At 48.3% G+C, this 20,721-nt stretch overlaps 1 protein-coding gene across 2 annotated transcripts; it reads left to right on the forward strand.

Moving 5' to 3' along the window:
* The first annotated feature begins 2,113 nt into the window (after positions 1–2,113).
* LOC137302477 (uncharacterized) lies at positions 2,114–20,043 on the forward strand. Of its 2 annotated transcripts, none has more exons than XM_067972167.1 (5): positions 2,114–2,365; positions 2,998–3,414; positions 6,296–6,397; positions 7,659–7,738; positions 18,361–20,043. In XM_067972167.1, exons 1-5 carry the CDS (start codon positions 2,299–2,301, stop codon positions 18,577–18,579), a joined length of 885 nt encoding a protein of 294 aa, XP_067828268.1. In that variant the 5' UTR covers positions 2,114–2,298; the 3' UTR covers positions 18,580–20,043. The 2 variants fall into 2 exon arrangements, with proteins under 2 accessions (XP_067828268.1, XP_067828269.1); XM_067972168.1 differs by having other exon boundaries at positions 3,040–3,414.
* Positions 20,044–20,721: the final 678 nt, after the last annotated feature.

Genomic DNA, 20,721 nt, shown 5'->3' on the forward strand with positions numbered 1-20,721 from the left:
TTACTCACAGAGGCCAGGCTGACACCTAAACAGTTAAACCTGGGGTGTGGGATAGAAAGAAATAGCATTCAGACAACTTCATGAAAAGCCTGTAGGCTGTAGTGGGGGGAATAGGGGGCTGAAGGAGTTTTCAGCACCTGGGAACGAGTCGAACGAGGAGATGGAATGATAACTGTCAGCTTGGGGCCCACATCACTGCTGTGTACAGAAAGCCAACTAAAAATAAACTGGTTTGAAAGATCGACAGAAGAGATAGAACTGATGTACGATGATAAATATCTCGAACCTGCAGGCGTTTCCTGCACAGCCTCCAGCTCAGTTTGAAGCCTCCGTGTGGTTTTGTGTGACCATCAATCTTGCACTTTACACACAGATCAGGCTCGGATAAGCCAGGATTGCCTGGGCTCAGGTCACCTAAGGAAGGTCTTGCATTCATTTAGCACCTTTCACAACCTCAGGAAGCCCCAAAGCTACTCACAAGCCAACAAAGCACTTTTTAAAAGTGTGGTCACTGCTGTAACGTAGGGAGACGTGACAGCCAATTTGCGCACAGCAAGATCCCACAAACAGCGATGTGATAACGACCAGATTATCCGTTTTTTTTTTGGTGATGTTGGTTGAGGGATAAACATTAGACCCAGGGGGAAAAACTCCCCTGCTCGTCTTCAAATAGTGGCCCTGGGATCTTTTACGTCCACCCGGAGAGAGCAGACTTGGTTTAATGTTTTGTGCGAAAGACAGCACCTCCAACAGTGTGGCACCCGAGTGTTAGCCTGGATTACGTGCTCAGGTCTCTGGTGATGGGAATATGAGCCCACAGCACCTTCTGACTCAGAGACGAGCGTGCTACCCACCGAGCTACAGTTGAAATAATGCTCGGAAATAATGTGTTGAATGTGAAATAATGTGTTGAAATAATGCTCGGAGCTAGGTCTCACCGTGCTCTTTGCACTTTGTTTGGAACTTAGCACTGTCCTTTCAGAAGATAAAAGGTGGAGTCAAGAACAGAAACACATTTATTGGAATCCTGGGCCAATGTTTATCCCTCCAGCAACATCACTAAAACAGATTATCCAGTCATTATCACATTGCTGCTTGTGGGATCTTGCTGTGCACAATTTAGCTGCCGCATGTCCCTATATGACAACAGTGACTGCACTTCATTGACTGTAAAGCGCTTTGGGACGTCCTGAGGTTGTGAAAGGCGCTATATAAACGAAACTGTTTTTTTTTTAGTGCACTGCCTTTCCCGTCGAGGGCTGTGAGTCAGGCCGTGACCTGCCCGTGGAAACAGTGCCTCTCGTTACGGAAACAACCCAGAGTCAAGACGAGTCTGTTACGGACAGGCAAATGTAGGCGTACGCTGTGGAGAGCTGCTCCGCTGGCTTATGGTAGATTGGAATCAAATGTCTTACTCTGGGCAGGCAGCAATGGAAGAAATGAGTTGTCTCGTTGTACCCCTCGGCACAGGAGACGCTAACTAACTAACTAACTAACTAACTCGTTGGACAGGCAGTAGGAAGCCCACCATTCTTTGCTGGGGGAGAGGGGAAAGAGCGGGGGTGGGGGCAGCATTTTTTTTACTGGTTAAATTCCTTCTGCTGGAATGGTACCAGGGATGGGGGACTTCAATTATGTGGAGAGACTGGAGAAGCTGGGGTTGTTCTCCTTAGAGCAGAAAAGGTTAAGGGGAGATTAAATCGAGGTGTTCAAAATCATGAAGGGTTTCGATAGAGTAAATAAGGAGAAACTGTTTCCACTGGCAGGAGGGTCGGTAACCCAGAGGACGCAGATTGAAGGTAAAAGAACCAGAGGGGGGGATATGAGGAGAACATTTTTTTACACAGCGAGTTGTGACAAGGGCGGTGGAAGCAGATTCAATAATAACTTTCAAAAGGGAATTGGATAAATACTTGAAGGGGAAAAATTTGCAGGGCTGTGGGGAAGGAGTGGGGACGAATTGGATAGCTCTTTCAAAGAGCCAGCACAGGCACGATAGGGCCGAACGACCTCCATTCTGCGCTGTATCGTTCTATAATTCTACGAAATGCTGGCTCGTTTGCAGCTGATTCAGATTGAGATAAAATTTGATTTCATTGGGTTTTGGAACGATTCATGTAGCAGCCAACCAAAAGGAACTTCCTGAACGGAAACAGTCAATATTACAACACAGAAGCACTTAGACCTTCAGAAATGATGACAGCGTTGAGGTGAAGTGTAAAAGGTACGGGCGAGACTCACCGCCTTCCGATTCTCGGGGAGACAAGTACTCGCACCCCAGAACTCGCTGCGTCGACGATGGCCGCTCCTTTCACCGTCCTGAGCTCAGCGCTATGGATAAGCCTCGTCTCGCTCCCCATTCCAGGTAATCCGGCCATTCCTACCGCTCCTCTCCTGTTTTTCCGCGCTCTCTCTCCCTTTTTGTTTTGCCGGTTTTCAAATGAGGCTTCTTCAAAGAATCGTACGGCACAGCAGGAGGCCGTTCAGCCCATCGTGCCTGTGCCAGCTCTTTGAAAGAGCCATCCAATTAATCCCACTTCCCTTTCCCCACAGCCCTGCAACTTTTTCCTTTTCAAGTGTTTATATATATATATATATAAGTAATTCCCCCCCCCCCACCGACTTTTAAAAGTTACGATTGAATCTGCTTCCACCGCCCTTTCAGGCAGTGAATTCCAGATCATCACAACTCGCTGCGTTAAAAAAAAAAGTCTCCTCGTCTCCCCTCTAGTTCTTTTACCGATTACCTTAAATCTGCGTCCTCTGATTACCGACCCTCCTGCCAGTGGAAGTCGTCGCTCCTTATTTACTCCATCGAAACCCTTCTCGGTTTTGCTGCGAGTGGGATCTTGCTGTGCGCAATATGGTGACGTAACAGTCACTGGCTGTACTTCAGGTGGAGCGGCGGTCCTGCTTATCGTCCCTGTCTTCGTGCCTAGCACCGTGTAAAAGCCTTGCATTGAGATTAAATCTCACCTTAACCTTCTCTGCTTTAAGGAGAACAACACTCTCGCTTTTTCTCTTACCCCCCCCACACAGCTGCAATGGGGAGGTACTCGGTCTGTCAGAATCCACCTTATCTCTCCGTGCGGGAGGGTGAACCCATCCGCATCAGTTGCAGTTTTAATTACAGCGGCCGAAGGGAGCTCGAGACTGTCGTCTTCAAATGGTTTGTGAATAATGTCACTCACCAATTAGTAAAGACGGCTTCAAACAAGACCTACTGGAACGATTCGGAACAGGTGACGTTAGGACTGCGGATCGAGGGGGATTTAGAACGTAAATTCACGACCCTGATCGTGGACCGTGCGACTAGAAACGACGGCGGAGTCTACGTGTGTCATGTGTCGATAATCAAACCGCTCTTAAATCAACGGGACCTTCACAGCAATGGGACTGTGGTCACGGTACTGGGTAAACTCTCTTTCCTCACTGGGCGGTGGTGGTGGGTTGGCGAGGGGAGGGCGGTGGAGATGGCGGTGTTAACAATCTCATTTTTGAACACGCGTACCCCGGTATAGACGCGTCGTCTCGTGTACGATACTACGGGCCAACTCAAGAGGTGTAATTGGACGCCAGGCACTTTAAAAACAGCGATCGTTAGGGACAATGTTAGGAGGGAGACAGAAGATGGGTTAGTGTTTCACGGGCACCGACTCTCACCGGGGTACGGGTTCCACGGGCACTGACTCTCACCGGGGTACGGGTTCCACGGGCACTGACTCTCACCGGGGGACAGGTTCCACGGGCACTGACTCTCACCGGGGGACAGGTTCCACGGGCACTGACTCTCACCGGGGTACGGGTTCCACGGGCACTGACTCTCACCGGGGGACAGGTTCCACAGTCACTGACTCTCACCGGGGGACAGGTTCCACGGGCACTGACTCTCACCGGGGTACGGGTTCCACGGGCACTGACTCTCACCGGGGTACGGGTTCCACGGGCACTGACTCTCACCGGGGGACAGGTTCCACAGACACTGACTCTCACCGGGGGACAGGTTCCACAGACACTGACTCTCACCGGGGGACAGGTTCCACGGGCACTGACTCTCACCGGGGTACGGGTTCCACGGGCACTGACTCTCACTGGGGTACGGGTTCCACGGGCACTGACTCTCACCGGGGGACAGGTTCCACGGGCACTGACTCTCACTGGGGTACGGGTTCCACGGGCACTGACTCTCACTGGGGTACGGGTTCCACGGGCACTGACTCTCACTGGGGTACGGGTTCCACGGGCACTGACTCTCACCGGGGTACGGGTTCCACGGGCACTGACTCTCACCGGGGTACGGGTTCCACGGGCACTGACTCTCACCGGGGTACGGGTTCCACGGGCACTGACTCTCACCGGGGTACGGGTTCCACGGGCACTGACTCTCACCGGGGTACGGGTTCCACGGGCACTGACTCTCACTGGGGTACGGGTTCCACAGACACTGACTCTCACTGGGGTACGGGTTCCACGGGCACTGACTCTCACTGGGGTACGGGTTCCACAGTCACTGACTCTCACCGGGGTACGGGTTCCACAGGCACTGACTCTCACTGGGGTACAGTTCCACGGGCACTGACTCTCACTGGGGTACGGGTTCCACAGGCACTGACTCTCACTGGGGTACAGTTCCACGGGCACTGACTCTCACTGGGGTACGGGTTCCACGGGCACTGACTCTCACTGGGGTACGGGTTCCACAGACACTGACTCTCACTGGGGTACGGGTTCCACGGGCACTGACTCTCACTGGGGTACAGTTCCACGGGCACTGACTCTCACTGGGGTACGGGTTCCACGGGCACTGACTCTCACTGGGGTGCGGGTTCCACAGACACTGACTCTCACCGGGGTACGGATTCCACAGACACTGACTCTCACTGGGGTACGGGTTCCACAGACACTGACTCTCACTGGGGTACGGGTTCCACAGACACTGACTCTCACTGGGGTACAGTTCCACGGGCACTGACTCTCATTGGGGTACGGGTTCCACACACACTGACTCTCACTGGGGTACGGGTTCCACAGACACTGACTCTCACTGGGGTACGGGTTCCACAGACACTGACTCTCACTGGGGTACAGTTCCACGGTCACTGACTCTCACTGGGGTACGGGTTCCACGGGCACTGACTCTCACTGGGGTACTGGCTATTGTTCCATGGGCACTGACTCTCCCTGTTAGTCTCCCTGGTAAATACTGAGGCAAAGTAATTATTTAATATTTCTGCCATTTTGGCGATACTACCTGTGAGTTTATTGTGTGTATATCTTAGTGGCCCGATCCCTATCCTGATTTTTCTTTTGTTATTTATGTGTCTGTAAAATACTTTACTATTTCTTTTTATATTCCTCGATAATTTAATTTTGTAGTTTCTCTTTGCACCCTAATTGTTTTTTTAAACGTCTTTTCTAACCTTTTCATGTTCTCTTGTGTCATCCTCTCCTTTATTGTCTATGTAATTAGTGTCTGCCTTTTTCTTCAGTTTCAATTTTGCCCTGACCTCTTTATTCAGCCATGGTGTATTATTACTGACTAGTTTGTTCTTGCTTTGTGGTGGGGTATATATCTCCTGGACTCTATTGGTCACCATTTTAAATGTTTCCCACTTCTGTTCTATTTCTTTGTTTATCATAGAATCATAGATCTTATCAGTTAATTTTTCCAGCATATTTTCCCTCGTTCCAATCTCATCCTCTGAAAATCAGCTTCCTTCCAATTTATTACTTTGGTCTTTGTCTTGCTTACGTCCTTCTCAATCTTTATCTTAAAGCTTATTATGATGTGATCGCTATTGCCTAGATGTTCCCCTACCATTACTTCCCTTATCTGCTCGGGTTCATTTCCCATTACCAGATCCAGCAGTGCTTCCTCTCTTGTTGGGCTTTTAACATACTGGGTGAGAAGGGAGTCCTAAACACACTGTAAAAAAAACTCCATTCCCTCTACCCCTTTACCTACCTCTTGGCAGTTTATTTGGCGCTATTATTCTTTGCCCTTTGCTTATTTCACTGCCCTCTGCGACCTCTCCAAAGTGCTCATTCTTCGTGGACAGACCCGGATAGTGAGAGTCAGCTTGCTATTTGACTGTGGGTGGCATCGCAAGTGAGCCCGATCCTGTGGTCACCACATGTCCCCACACTTTCGAGCAGGGGTTAGCGTTAAAACAGCACAGAGATGGCCAGCGTGGTAAAGGAGTCTTCGCGAGGTTGTGATTTCCACCCTGAGTGGCGAGGGGAGCTAAAAACATGACTTAGCGACGCTGGCAAATTGTTTCCTCTCGTGTTTTAGATGCGAAAGCGGCCTCCTCGCCCATTTTCTACGTGACCATGAGCGGACTGGCCCTGGGCCTCTTGCTCACCGTTTGCCTGTTAACGAGGACAGCCTGCCGAGGTAAGATGCTTTCCGTCTCTCTCTTCCACTTTCTTCCCCCCTGTCAACTCACACTGCGGGGGCTGGGAGGGGGGTGGGGGGCGCAGTCATTCGTTCTCGGGAGCAGGGCGCCGTTCGGCAAGGCTGCATTGGTCCTCCGCCGCTGGTTACCCTCAGAAGGTGGCGGTGGGCCTTCTGCTTGAACCGCTGCGGCCCCTGTGGTGATGGGGCTCCAAGTGGTGGGATTTGGAGGATTTGCACCGCAGCAACTCGCCAAGGCTTCTCCGACAGCACCTCCCAAACCCGCGGCCTCTACCACCTAGAAGGACAAGGGCAGCGGGCACATGGGAACAACACCACCTGCACGTTCCCCTCCAAGTCACACACCATCCCGACTTGGAAATATATCGGCCGTTCCTTCATCGTCGCTGGGTCAAAATCCTGGAACTCCCTTCCTAACAGCACTGTGGGAGAACCGTCACCACACGGACTGCAGCGGTTCAAGAGGGCGGCTCACCACCACCTTCTCAAGGGGCATCTCAGGATGAGCAATAAATGCCGGCCTCGCCAGCGACACCCACATCCCGAGAATGAATTTTTAAAAAACGACCCTGCCTTTCATCTAGTAGCCTGTGGGCTGAGGCTCCTGAGTTTCTATGGTTTAGTTCTGAGTGGTGTTTAGTGTCTGTCTCAAATTATGAAACACAATAAAGGTGACACATCAACTGACATTTAAAACGGGGATCAAAGCACAAAATTAATTTCTTTAATGAGCCCATTTTGTGTCTCACATGTACAGTCTGTACGATTCCATCAAACACTCCCAGGGCAGGTACAGCAAGGGTTAGATACAGAGTAAAGCTCCCTCTACACTGTCCCATCAAACACTCCCAGGGCAGGTACAGCATGGGTTAGATACAGAGTAAAGCTCCCTCTACACTGTCCCAACAAACACTCCCGGGTTAGATACAGAGTAAAGCTCCCTCTACATGTCCCATCAAACACTCCCAGGGCAGGAACAGCACGGGTTAGATACAGAGTAAAGCTCCCTCTACGCTGTCCCATCAAACACTCCCAGGGCGGGTACAGCATAGGTTAGATTCAGAGTAAAGCTCCCTCTCCGCTGTCCCATCAAACAACAATGAGATGCACGGCCGATTAATCTGTCTTTTGGTGGCGTTTGTAACCCGAGGAGTGTTGCCTCAGGGCGGCATTATTGCAGGGCTTGACCAGCTGCTTAACGAACTGATCATAAGATTTTCTATTTCTGTACTTTATCTAGGAAATGTTGACAAAACAGCGCAGGCCTCCCCCACAAGTGGACAAGAGCCCTGCAGCAGTCAGTATAATAATGACCCACAGGTGAGTCAGGATCTGTGCACTTAGAGAGTGTGGTCAATCACCCATGGCATTCCGCATAGGGAGTTCAGATCAAGTGTAACCATCAGGTGAAGTGGGGGATAATGGAACCAGGGTTCGCAGACAGCATTCAGTCCCCGTTTTAAAGCTATACCTTCCATCGTTAATTGTAATTAATACTTTGATTTGATATTATTATTTACATCTAAATAGGAAGCTGAGGGCAATTTGGGGGGGGGCCAAGAAGTAGAGTTCATTGGAGCACAAGAGTTTCTCTGGAGTGCAGGCTATGGGGCTGGGAGACGTGAAACTGAGGGGCTACAGCGCCGCCAGTGGTGGGAGGGTGTATTCACAGCGTGACACGTTTACGTAGGTTATTTCCATTGTAAACAGGGGCATGGGGAATTTATAATGGCGAAAGTCAATGCAAAAATGTGACAATAGGATGCAGCTTTCCAAGATAGGACGTGTACACAGATGTAAAACTTAAAAAAAATATATATATTCCAGATGTCTCGAAAGTAAAGTTAAAAAAATTGTAAAGAGGTGGGTGAGCAGCGGGTTAAACACTGACCTTTGAACTCAGGGACTTGAGCTGAACCCAGCCTCCTGGGCTGAAGGCCTCCTGTATTTCCTGGGTCTGTGGTTCAACGTGACAGAGTGTGAGTAATCTCCTCGAAACAGTTTCACATTGACAGAAGTTGAAAAGCTCTCCTGTTTTCATCAGTCATCTCCAAACTGCACACAATAACAACTTTTAAAAATGGAAATAGGAACTTGGAACAGCTCAGAGACAGAGTAAAGCTCCCTCTACACTGTCCCGTCAAACACTCCCAGGGCAGGTACAGCACGGGTTAGATACAGAGTAAAGCTCCCTCTACACTGTCCCATCAAACACTCCCAGGACAGCTTACAGCACGGGTTAGATACAGAGTAAAGCTCCCTCTACACTGTCCCGTCAAACACTCCCAGGGCAGGTTACAGCATGGGTTTGATACAGAGTAAAGCTCCCTCTACACTGTCCCATCAAACACTCCCAGGGCAGGTACAGCACGGGTTAGATACAGAGTAAAGCTCCCTCTACACTGTCCCATCAAACACTCCCCGGGCAGGTACAGCACGGGTTAGATACAGAGTAAAGCTCCCTCTACACTGTCCCGTCAAACACTCCCGGGGCAGGTACAGCACGGGTTAGATACAGAGTAAAGCTCCCTCTACACTGTCCCATCAAACACTCCCAGGGCGGGTACAACACGGGTTAGATACAGAGTAAAGCTCCCTCTACACTGTCCCATCAAACACTCCCAGGGCGGGTACAACACGGGTTAGATACAGAGTAAAGCTCCCTCTACACTGTCCCATCAAACACTCCCAGGGCGGGTACAACACGGGTTAGATACAGAGTAAAGCTCCCTCTACACTGTCCCATCAAACACTCCCAGGGCAGGTACAGCACGGGTTAGATACAGAGTAAAGCCCCCTCTACACTGTCCCATCAAACACTCCCAGGGCAGGTACAGCACGGGTTAGATACAGAGTAAAGCTCCCTCTACACTGTCCCATCAAACACTCCCAGGGCAGGTACAGCATGGGTTAGATACAGAGTAAAGCTCCCTCTACACTGTCCCATCAACGTAGCTCAGTCCCAACATGAGAGAACATCCCCAACTGCACAAGTGTGACATTTTTCCACTTCTGACCCTCGCCCACTTGTGACCTTTAAGTGAGATTTTGTGCAAATTAATTCTGTGTTGTGGGCAAAACTCATTTTCTCTGTGCCACATTGTTGTATCATAGTAGGTACAGCACAGGAGGAGGCCATTCGGCCCATCGTGCCTGTGCCGGCTCTTTCAAAGAGCTATCCAATTAGTTCCACTCCCCTGCTCTTTCCCCACAGCCCTGTAAATTTTTTCCCTTCAAGTATTTATCCAATTCCCTTTTGAAAGTTACTATTGAATCTGCTTCCATCGCCCTTTCAGGCAGCACATTCCAGATCATAACAACTCGCTGTGTAAAAAAATGTTTCCTCATGTCGCCTCTGGCTCTTTTGCCAATTATCTTAAATCTGTGTCCTCTGGTTACCGACCCTCCTGCCACTGGAAACAGTTTCTCCTTATTCACTCTCTCAAAACCCCTTCATGATTTTGAACACCTCTATTAAATCTCCTCTCAACCTTCACTGCTCGAAGGAGAACAACCCCAGCTTCTCCAGTCTCTCCACATAACTGAAGTCCCTCATCCCTGGAACCATTCTAGTAAATCTCCTCTGCACCCTCTCCAAGGCCTTGACATCCTTCCTATAGTGTGGTGCCCAGAATTGAACACAATACTCCAGCTGAGGCCTAACCAGTGTTTTATAAAGGTTTAGCATAACATCCTTGATTTTGTACTCTGTGCCTCTATTAATAAAGCCCAGGATCCCATATGCTTTTTTAACAGCCTTCTCAACTTGTCCTGCCACCTCCAATGATTTGTGCACATACACCCCCAGGTCTCTCTGTTCCTGCACCCCCTTTAAAATTGTACCATTTAGTTTATTTTGCCTCTCCTCATTCTTCCTACCAAAACGAATCACTTCACACTTCTCTGCATTAAATTTCATCTGCCACGTGTCCACCCATTTCACCAGTCTGTCTATATCCTCCTGAAGTCTGTTACCATCCTCCACATTGTTTACTACATTTCCGAGTTTCGTGTCATCTGCAAACTTTGAAATTTTACCCTCTGAACCCATATTTATTTATATAATGATTTATATAATGTGTTCATCACAATCCAAGTCCTGCATTTTGTATAACATGTCAACAAATTACAACTGGACAACATTTCAGTGGGATGAGAACAGATCTGGCCCGGGTAAATTGGAATCAAAGATTGACAGGCAAAACTGTAATTGAACAGTGGGCGGCCTTTAAGGAGGAGATGGTTTGGGTACAGTCTAGGTACATTCTCACAAGGGGGAAAGGGAGGGGGCAACTAAAGCCAGAGCTCCCTGGATGACGAAAGAGATAGAGAGTAAGATGAAACAGAAAAAATGGGCGTATGACAGATGTCAGGTTGATATCACAAGTGAGAACCAGGCAGAATATAGAAAGTTCAGAGGGGAAGTGAAAAAGGAAATAAGAGGGGCAAAGAGAGATTATGAGAATAGACTGGCGGCCAACATAAAAGGGAATCCAAAAGTCTTCTACAGGCATGTAAACAGTAAACGGGTAGTAAGAGGAGGGGTGGGGCCGATTAGGGGCCATAAAGGAGATCTACTCATGGAGGCAGAGGGGATGGCCGAGGTACTAAATGAGTACTTTGTATCTGTCTTTAACAAGGAAGAAGATGCTGCCAGAGTCTCAGTAAAAGGAAGATATAGTTGAGATACTGGATGGGCTAAAAATTGATAAAGAAGAGGTACTAGAAAGGCTAGCTATACTTAAAGTAGATAAGTCACCCGGTCCGGATGGGATGCATCCTAGGTTGCTGAGGGAAGTAAGGGTGGAAATTGCGGAGGTACTGGCCATAATCTTCCAAACATCCGTAGATACGGGAGGGTGCCAGAGGACTGGAGAATTGCAAATGTTACACCCTTGTTCAAAAAAGGGTGTACGGATAAACCCAGCAACTACAGGCCAGTCAGTTTAACCTCAGTGGTGGGGAAACTTTTAGAAACAATAATCTGGGACAGAATTAACAGTCACTTGGATGAGTGTGGATTGATTAGGGAAAGCCAGCACGGATTTGTTAAAGGCAAATCGTGTTTAACTAACCTGATAGAGTTTTTTGATGAGGTAACAGAGAGGGGAGATGAGGGCAATGCAGGTGATGTGGTTTGCTAAAGTGTCGCACAGTAGGCTTATCATCAAGATTGCGGCCCATGGAATAAAGGGGGCTGTAGCAACATAGATACAGAATTGGCTAAGTGACAGGAAACAGAGAGTAGTGGTGAACGGTTGTTTTTCGGACTGGAGGGAGGTGTACAGTGGTGTTCCCCATGGGTCGGTGCTGGGACCACTGCTTTTCTTGATATATATTAATGACTTGGACTTGGGTGTACAGGGCACAATTGCAAAATTTGCAGATGACACAAAACAGTAGCAGTGAGGAGGATAGTGATAGACTTCAAGAGGATATAGACAGGTTGGTGGCATGGGCGGACACGTGGCAGATGAAATTTAACTCAGAGAAATGCAAAATGATACATTTCGGTAGGAAGAACGAGGAGAGGCAATATAAACTAAAGGGCACAACTCTAAAAGGGGTAGAGGAACAGAGAGATCTGGGGGTATATGTGCACAAATCATTGAAGGTGGCAGGGCAGGTTGAGAAAGCGGTTAAAAAAGTATATGGGATCTTGGGCTTTATAAATAGAGGCATAGAGTACAACAGTATGGAAGTCATTGTGAACCTTTTATAAAACACTGGTTCGACAACAACTGGAGTATTGGGCTCGATTTTAGGAGGGAGACGGGTTGGCAGCGGGGGGTCGAATGGGCACGTGGGTAACGCGCCCAGTGAATTCGCGGAGCCCTGCACGCGATCGCAGCCTAATTGAAGCCACTTACCTTGGCTTCGCGCTGGAAAGCTGCGCAGCGGGCAGACTGCACACGCGCATCATAGGCCGTCAGCTGGAGGAGCCCTATTTAAAGGGGCAGTCCTCCACTGACTGATGCTGCAGAAAGGAGCCACAATTACAGCATGGAGCAGCCCAGGGGGAAGGCTGCTCCCAGGTTTAATGATGCCTCACTCCAGGTCCTACTGGATGGGATGAGGAGGGGGGAGGACAGAGATCTTCTCCCCGGCGGGCGGGAGGAAGCGGCCTGCCTCTGCCACCATGAAGGCGCGGCTTGAGGTGGCAGAGGGGGTCACCAGCACCACCCACATATCACGCACCTGCATACAGTGCAGGAGGCGCTGCAATGACCTAAGTAGGTCAGCCGAAATGAGTACACTTACTCATTCCCCTACACTCCGTCTGCCACATCACCGCCCCCACCCCACAACTCCTTCTGCACTGCCAACACTACTCTATCACATCACTCCTCACACCCACTCAAAGCTCATCCTCATCTTATCTGCACTTACTCACCTCGCCAGTACTCATCCCACCACGACCACTCAACCCAATCCTCATACAATCTCATGGCTCCGTCTCATACTCATCCTCTCATGCACCTCTTTCATGGTCAGCCTCACCCACGAACCCGCCGACTCGGACGTCCGAAAATCGAGCCCATTGTGTCCAGTTCTGGGCACCGCACTTCAGGAAAGATATGAAGGCCTTAGAGAGGGTGCAAAAGAGATTTACTAGAATGACTCCAGAGATGAGGGGCTTCAGTTACGTGGATAGACTGGAGAAACTGGGGTTGTTCTCCTTGGAACAGAGACGGTTGTGAGGAGATTTGATCGAGGTATTCAAAATCATGAAGGGTCCAGACAGAGCAGATAGAGAGAAACTGTTCCCATTGGCGGAAGGGTCGAGAACCAGAGGACATAGATTTAAGGTGATTGGCAAAAGAACCAAAGGCGACATGAGGAAAAACTTTTTTACACAGCGAGTGGTTAGGATCTGGAATGCACTGCCCGAGGGGGTGGTGGAGGCAGATTCAATCATGGCCTTCAAAAGGGAACTGGATAAGTACTTGAAAGGAAAAAAATTGCGAGGGAGTGGAACTAGCTGGATTGCTCATGTGTAGAGCCGGCACAGACTCGATGGGCCGAATGGCCTCCTTCGGTGCTGTAACCTTTCTGTGATTAAATTTAAAACAATGTACAGAAAAGGAGAGGAAGCCCATCATTTCCTGCTGGTTTTTGTTCTTGGCGTGACCTGGCGACATTAGTGGAGATAAAAGGAGAGTTTCCCTGCAGAAAACCCAGAATAATTAGCCTCCCGTTCACCTCAATACCTATTTAGAGCATTTTCCCCACAGGGCGTAACTAAGCAGGGATCAGAACAAAAAAAAATTTTAAGTGCTAAATGCTGCTGCCAGCATTTTGTTACTTGATTGCTGTAATGGAGCTGCCCTGAAGCATACAGCGCAGTTCAAAAGCACCAACAAATCCCTGATGTCCCGAGCCATAAGAGATAGGAGCAGGAGTTGGCCATCCGGCCCCTCGAGCCTGCTCCGCCATTCAATGAGATCATGGCTGATTTTTACCTCAACTCCACTTTCCCGCCCTTTCCCCATATCCTTTGACCCCCTCGCTGATCAAAAATGTGTCTAACTCAGCCTTGAATGTATTCAATGACTCAGCCTCCACAGCTTTTTGGGGTAAAGAATTCCAAAGATTCACGACCCTCTGGGAGAAGAAATTCCTCCTCATTTCCGTTTTAAACATGCGACCCCTCATTCTGAGACTATGCCCCCTAGTTTTAGATTCCCCCATGAGGGGTAACATCCTCTCAGCATCTACCCTATCGAGTCCCCTCAGAATCTTGTATGTTTCAATAAGATCGCCTCTCATTCTTCTAAACTCCAATGAGTATAGACCCAACCTGTTCAATCTTTCCTCATAAGACAACCCTTCCATACCCGGAATCAACCTAGTGAACCTTCTCTGAACTGCCTCCAATGCAAGTATGTCCTTCCTTAAATAAGGGCACCAGAACTGTACGCAGTACTCCAGGTGTGGCCTCACCAGCACCCTGTACAGTTGTAGCATGACTTCCCTGCTTTTATACTCCATCCCCCTAGAAATAAAGGCCAATATTCCGTTTGCCTTCCGGATTACCTGCTGCACCTGTATGTTGACTTTCTGTGTTTCATGTACAAGGACACCCAGATCCCTCTGTACCGCAGCATTTTGTAGTATTTCTCCATTCAAATAATATTTTGCTTTTTTATTTTTCTTCCCAAAGTGGATGACTTCACATTTTCCCACATTATATTCCATCTGCCAAATTTTTGCCCATTCGCTTAACCTGTCAATATCCCTTTACAGACACTTTGTGTCCTCATCACAACTTGCTTTTCCACCTATCTTTGTATCATCAGCAAATTTGGCCACAAGACATTCTGTTCCTTCATCCAAGTCATTGATATATATTGTAAATAGTTGAGGCCCCAGCACTGATCCCTGCGGCACCCCACTAGTTACAGATTGCCATTTTGAAAATGACCCTTTAATCCCGACTCTTTGTTTTCTGTTAGTTAGCCAATCCTCTATCCATGCCAGTATATTACCCCCAACACCATGAGCTCTTGTGCAGTAATCTTTTATGTGGCACCTTATCGAATGCCTTTTGGAAATCCAAATATACTGCATCCATTGGTTCCCCTTTATCCACCCTGCCCGTTACTTCCTCAAAGAACTCTAATAAATTTGTCAGACACGATTTCCCCTTCATAAAACCATGTTGACTCTCCTTGATTGTATTATGAGTCTCCAAATGTCCTGCTACTAATTCCTTAACAATGGATTCTGGCATTTTCCCAATGACAGATGTTAGGCTAACTGGTCTATAGTTACCTGCTTTCTGTCTCACTCCCTTCTTGAATAGGGGTGTTACGTTTGCAGTTTTCCAATCCGCTGGGACCTTTCCAGAATCTAGTGAATTCTGGAAGATTACAACCAATGCATTCACTATCTCTGTAGCCACTTCCTTTAAGACCTCGGATGCAAGCCATCAGGTCCAGGGGACTTGTCAGCTTTTGGACCCATTAGTTTACCTAGTACTTTTTCTCTAGTGATAGTGATTGTTTTTAGTTCCTCCCTCCCCTTTTGCCCCTTTGATTTTCGACTATTATTGGTATATTATTAGTGTCTTCTACTGTGAAGACAGACACAAAATATCTGTTCACTTCCTCTATCATTTCCTTGTTTTCCATTATTATTTCCCCAGTCTCATCCTCTAAAGGACCAATGTTTACTTTAGCTACCCTCTTCCTTTTTATATACTTGTAGAAGCTTTTACTGTCAGTTTTTATATTTCTTGCTAGTTTACTCTCATAATTTATTTTCTCCCTCTTTATTATTCTTTTAGTCATCCTTTGCTGGTTTTTAAAGTTTTCCCGATCTTCGGGCTTACCAGTAATCTTTGCCATGTTGTATGCTTTTTCTTTTAACCAGATACCATCCTTGACTTCCTTAGTTGGTTCACCCTTTTTGTGGAGTCTTTCCTCCTCACAGGGATCTATTTTTGTTGCGAGTCATAAAATATCTTTTTAAATGTTTGCCACTGCTTATCCACCATCGTACCATCTAATCTGTTTACCCAGTCCACTTTAGCCAATTCCACCCTCATTCCTTTATAATTGCCCTTATTTAAGTTTAATACAGTAGTTTCAGACCCAAGATCCTCACTCTCAAACTGGATGTGAAATTCTATCATGTTATGATCACTGCTTCCCAAGGGATCCTTTACTTTGAGATCATTAATTAATCCTGTCTCGTTACCCATTACCAGATCCAAAATGGCCTGTTCCCTGGTTGGTTCCCCGACATATTGGTCTAAGAAACAGTCCCTAATACACTCTATGAACTCCTCCTCAGGGCTGTTTTTGCCAATTTGATTTGTCCAATCGATGTGAAAGTTAAAATCGCCCATGATTATTGCATTACCTTTTTTACAAGCCCCCCTTATTTCCTGATTAATATTTTGCCCTACAGTGTAGCTACTGTTAGGGGGCCGATATACTACTCCCACCAGTGATTTCTTTCCCTTGCTATTTCTTACCTCCACCCAAATTGATTCGACATCTTGATCTTCTGAGCCAAGATCATTTCTCACTATTATACCAATTTCATCCTTTATTAACAGAGCTACCCCACCACCTTTACCTTTTCTCCTATCCTTCCGAAATGTTAAATAACCCTGAATATTTAGCTCCCAACCTTTGTCACCTTGCAACCATGTCTCTGTAATGGCCACGAGATCATTCCCATTTGTTTCTATTTGTGCCGTCAATTCATCTATCTTATTACGAATGCTGCGCGCATTCAGATAAAGAACCTTTCATTTTGTCTTTTTACCATTCTTTCCTACCCCGGCCCCATTTGCTAGTGTGCTCTTATGTTTGTACGCTCTGTCCCTTCCTGACACACTCTGTCTATCATTAACCCAATCACTTTCCTGTACTACTTCCTTGTCTTTTCTCTTTATCAATCTAAACTTCGCCCCACCTGAGCCCTCCCCGCCTCTATTTAGTTTAAAGCCTTTTCTACCGCCCTAGTTATTCGGTTTGCCAGAACACTGGTCCCAGCATGGTTCAGGTGAAGCCCGTCCCAATGGAACAGCTCCCTCTTTCCCCAGTACTGATGCCAGTGCCCCATGAATCAAAACCCACTTCTCCCACACCAATCTTTGAGGCACTCATTCATCTCTCTGATCTGATTTACCCTGTGCCAATTTGCTCGTGGCTCAGGTAATAATCCGGAGATTATCACCTTTGTGGTGCTGCTTTTTAATTTAGTCCCTAGCTGCTCAAACTCCCTCAGCAGAACCTCTTTCTTAGTCCTACCTATGTTGTTGGTACCTACGTGGACCATGACAACTGGATCCTCCCCCTCCCACTCCAAGTTTCTCTCCAGCCCTGAGGAGATGTCCTTAACCCTGGCACCGGGTAGGCAACACAGCCTTCAGGACTCTCGCTCTTGGCTGCGGAGAACAGTGTCTATCCCTCTGACCATACTGTCACCTACTACAACCACATTCCTTCTTACTCCCCCCACTTGAATGGCCCCCTGAACCACGGTGCCATGGCCAGTTTGCTCGTCCTCCCAGCAGTCCCTGCACTCGTCCACAAGGGCTGCAAGGACCTTGTATCTATTGGACAATCACAGGGACTGAGGCTCCTGCAATGCTCCCTCCTGGATCCCCGTACCTGCCTCACTCACAGTCACACCCTCCTGTCCCTGTCCACATGCCAATTCGACAGTATTTAGTCTAAGGGGCGTGACTGCCTCCTGGATCAAAGTGTCCAGGTAACTTTCTCCCTCCCCGATACCTCGCAATATCTGCAGCTCGGACTCCAGCCCCTCAACTCGGAGCCGAAGTTCCTCGAGCTGCAGACACTTACCGCAGATGTAGTCGCCCTGGATAAAACTGTCCAGTAGCTCCCACATATTGCAGCTGCAACACATCTCCTGCCCTGTCATAACTTTTATTTATTTAATTGATTACTACAGTGCCAATCAAATTATTTTTTGGTTGAACCAAGTACTGGCCTTATTTAATTTATCAAATTAAGTTTAGTTTTTTTTAAATGTAGTTTTATGCTGTAAGTTTAAGGGTTTGAAGAGTTTTGAGGGCTGCTCTGGGAGTCTCCCCACTCCAAATGAAATTGCATTAATTTCACTTCGCAATGAAAAAAATTATTAACCCCTGTGGAAGGGAACAAGGAATTCCTGAAATAAATGCAATAACCCGAAAGGGAAGCAGATAGTAACTTTCAAAAGGGAACTGATTACATATTGAAAAGGAAAAAAACAATTTGCAGAGCTATGGGGAAAAAGCCATTCTGTGCTGCGATCGAAAAGATTTTAACCGTGTTCCCGACCTCTGTTCACCGCGAGCAATGCCACGGGTGGTCGGCGGGTACCGCCAGAGACGGCGCCATTTAAAAAAACATGGCCCCCCCCCCGCCTCTCAGCCGCAAACCTGACGCCCGTTTCTCTCCTCTTTTTCTTTGGCATAGCCGTTCACCATCGCGTCCGTTTACAGCTCACTGAGGCTGTCGAAGATGATGCCCCCGCCCAGAGAGCGAGGCGGGGAGCGGGGCGGAGAGATGCAAGGGACGGAATACTGCACCGTGCAATGTACGGCGAACAACATCCGCGAGGCGACTGTCGGCCGTGCTGTCAAGCCGAGGGGAGCTGACACGTCACCCAGCGAGCAGCACGCAGCCCCTCAGTAAGACAAACAGAGAGACTGGGGATAAAACCTCTCTTGAACTGCTACCAAAAACCACAGAAAGATCACTTTAAGACTGACTGACGCAATTCCAACCCGCACTGATATAACTCGCGGAAAATCGACCCCAAAAAAAAACCGCGCGTCACATTCAGCAGCTGAACATGAGACGCTGAGGGGACGGGGGTGCAGTGATTTCATCTTTTGACTGAGAGACTCCCTGTTTCTTTCTCCCCCGCACCCCCGTTTTTATCGGTCCCCCTAACCGCAAAGCCTTTGGGGAACGACAATCTGTCGGGTTTTTTTTGAGTCAGAGAAATTTTTTGAGTTATTTTAGTGGGAGTTTGCAGTAAACAATTTCTAGTCAACAAAGTCATGGCCAATGTGAGTAAAACGGGGATTTCTTTTCAAAATCTATTAACCGGGGGACTGTGCCCATGGGTTAAGAGTTTCGAATACTCCCCGCCCCCGGGCTCTGCTTTCCTCCTGATACCAAGTGTCCGTGGGTAGGTTGTGGAGTAGACCTGATGGGTTGGTGGTGGACACAGTTCAGGGAAATGGAGAAGCTCTAGCCTGGCAGAATGTAGAAGTGAGAATTGGCTTGCATTTATACAGCGTCACAAAGCTCTTTACAGTCTCTGTTGTAATGTAGGAAACGCGGCAGCCGATTTGCACACAGCAAGATCCCAAAACGAGATCGTCTGTTTTGTCTGAGGGATAAACTTCGGCCCAGGATACTGGGTAGAACTCCCCCCTGCACTTCTTCGAAATAGCGGCCGTGGAATCTTTCACGCCCACCTGAGAGGGCGGACGGGGCCTCGGTTTAATGTCTCAATTGCTAAACGGCACCTCCAGACAGTGCAGCGCTCCCTCAGTGCTGGCGCTGGGGGTGCCGGCCAGGGTTATGGGCTCTGGAGTTAGGGTTTGAACCCACGACCTTCTGGGTCAGAGGCCAGAGGTGCGACCCACTGAGCCAGGGCTGATGGCGTTCACTCGGAGAGGGCGCAGGGCAAGTGGAGGGGGATGGATGGGAGAGTCGGTGTCCCACAATAGGGTCAGGGGTCAGGCTGGTCCTGGGCTGGAACATGAGGCAGCTACAAAATGGCCGTGCAAAAATGGCGGGGTTGTAAGGACCAGAGTCGTCCATTTAACAAAACGGAACCAAAAGATTGCTGACTTTGTGTTTGCTGAGTAATTGGAGTCACCAATCATGAGACACCAATCGCTAGAGGGAGAAAAGTGAACTTTCACCCAGGAAGTTAGTGTTGCTTTAATGGAAAACATCAACCTCCTCATCACTGGAGGCCCTTCTGCCCCTCTTGACCATGGCCGCTGAGGGGTTTTACGAGATACCCGATTCTCCCAGTTTTTCTACGTGATTATGAGTTCTTGATTTGGCCTAAACAGTTCTGGGTGTTTACAGTTTGTTTGATGGTTTTCACTTGAATAAATATTATTTTTGCATGCCGTACTCTGTATCCGTTTCTTCCAAATCTATCAGGTCGGCGTTTCTGCTGACTGAAGAGACAAAGTACACGCCAGTGGCAGTGATGTTTCTCAGAACTGTTTATTTTTGAGGTGGGTCCCGTTCTCCCCCCCACTCTCTCCTGCCCTGTAGGCGCTGGCTCATGTTGAGGGATGGTTTCGCAGGCCTTGATGTCCATTCCTCACACGTACGAACATAGGTGGTCAATGGTTGGTTGGCTGTTTGACTACAAGGGGCTTCACAGCCGAGCTGGAACCTGTCCTGGCCCAGTGATTAGTTGGTGCTGAGGGGGTGGAGCGTGCGATAAGGCTGGAGTCACTCACCGTCATATGGAGAGCCATATTCCCAATCCATGGTTTGCATACTCGTAGACCTCCCGTGGCATTGCTCGCGGTAGGGATTTTTTACGACGACAGAGCGGTACACCGCCAAATGGGCGGCAGCAGATTGTCCATCTGTTGCGCAACCTGCCCAATCCCAAGGACGTCGATGTATTATTCTGCTGCTAAAGTGGAGCCACGTCTTATGTGGTTTGAGGCCGTTAAGTAAACACAGCCTGAGGTCGATCACAAGTCGAGGGAGGTTTACAGATTGTAAATTTCTGGCTGCAGGTCAGAAAAACACATCATGAGAATGATGTATAAATAGATATGACATTAT

Source organism: Heptranchias perlo, chromosome 35 (assembly GCF_035084215.1).
Source record: "Heptranchias perlo isolate sHepPer1 chromosome 35, sHepPer1.hap1, whole genome shotgun sequence".
NCBI lineage: Eukaryota > Metazoa > Chordata > Chondrichthyes > Hexanchiformes > Hexanchidae > Heptranchias > Heptranchias perlo.

What these genes read in the sequence shown, in the direction of transcription:
- LOC137302477 (XM_067972167.1), top strand. Translation starts at nt 2,299, where the DNA reads ATGGCCGCTCCTTTCACCGTCCTGAGCTCAGCGCTATGGATAAGCCTC. An exon ending in GACTGTGGTCACGGTACTGG is followed by an intron (nt 3,415 to 6,295) that starts GTAAACTCTCTT and finishes CTCGTGTTTTAG; the next exon opens with ATGCGAAAGCGGCCTCCTCG. An exon ending in AACGAGGACAGCCTGCCGAG is followed by an intron (nt 6,398 to 7,658) that starts GTAAGATGCTTT and finishes TACTTTATCTAG; the next exon opens with GAAATGTTGACAAAACAGCG.